Source organism: Ceratina calcarata, unplaced genomic scaffold, assembly GCF_001652005.2.
Source record: "Ceratina calcarata isolate Rehan_Ccalc_2016 unplaced genomic scaffold, ASM165200v1 scaffold9364, whole genome shotgun sequence".
NCBI lineage: Eukaryota > Metazoa > Arthropoda > Insecta > Hymenoptera > Apidae > Ceratina > Ceratina calcarata.
Window position 1 is genome coordinate 1 of NW_017180752.1, and position 551 is coordinate 551.

The 551-nt window shown below is 33.0% G+C and overlaps 1 protein-coding gene across 1 annotated transcript; it reads right to left on the minus strand.

The window, feature by feature from the left end:
- Nucleotides 1-250: 250 nt before the first annotated feature.
- Nucleotides 251-545, minus strand: LOC108631756 (solute carrier family 35 member E3-like). Its single transcript, XM_018035914.2, has 2 exons — nt 412-545; nt 251-354 (listed from the first exon to the last, which is right to left on the minus strand). Exons 1-2 carry the CDS (start codon nt 541-543, stop codon nt 292-294), a joined length of 195 nt encoding a protein of 64 aa, XP_017891403.1. The 5' UTR covers nt 544-545; the 3' UTR covers nt 251-291.
- Nucleotides 546-551: the final 6 nt, after the last annotated feature.

Genomic DNA, 551 nt, shown 5'->3' on the forward strand with positions numbered 1-551 from the left:
GATGCACCTGGGAAAATATTTGAGCAAGGCTTCATATAATTTAAAAGTTTCCATTAATTTGAACGGAGTTTGAATTAATCCTCCTCGGCCCTAGGTGTGACGGTGACCCCCCTTTTGCTTCGCGATTCCATTTTAAAAGGAAAAGCAGCCAGCGAGTCTCAGAACATGTATTTTATTTAATCAATCGTAAATCTGCAATGATCTCCTTTTTCTTCTTTTAAAAGGAAAAATGAAGAACTCAAAGTTCCACAATATTTCACTTTATTCATTATAAATCTAGCAGTTACAAAATTATATTGAGTACAACGGCCTTTTTTCTTTATCCTTGTTCTGTACAGCCTGTGTATCTCTCATCTAAAAATCAAATTGATTTTATTGAAAGATCTGTAATAACTAATTTCTCATACTCACTTTCACATGAGAGTATAAAATAGTTCCAGCTAATGTTAAAATTATTCCCAGTGCTTGATATATACACAGCGTTTCCTCAAAGACTAATGAACTACTCAAAAGTATCAGACAGAATTTATAATACCCAACCATACTATAAC

Excerpts from the sequence above, each read along its gene's own strand:
- LOC108631756 (XM_018035914.2), bottom strand. The coding sequence starts at position 543 with ATGGTTGGGTATTATAAATTCTGTCTGATACTTTTGAGTAGTTCATTA. Across the intron at positions 355-411 it reads TTTTATACTCTCATGTGAAA|ATGAGAGATACACAGGCTGT; the intron begins GTGAGTATGAGA and ends TTTGATTTTTAG.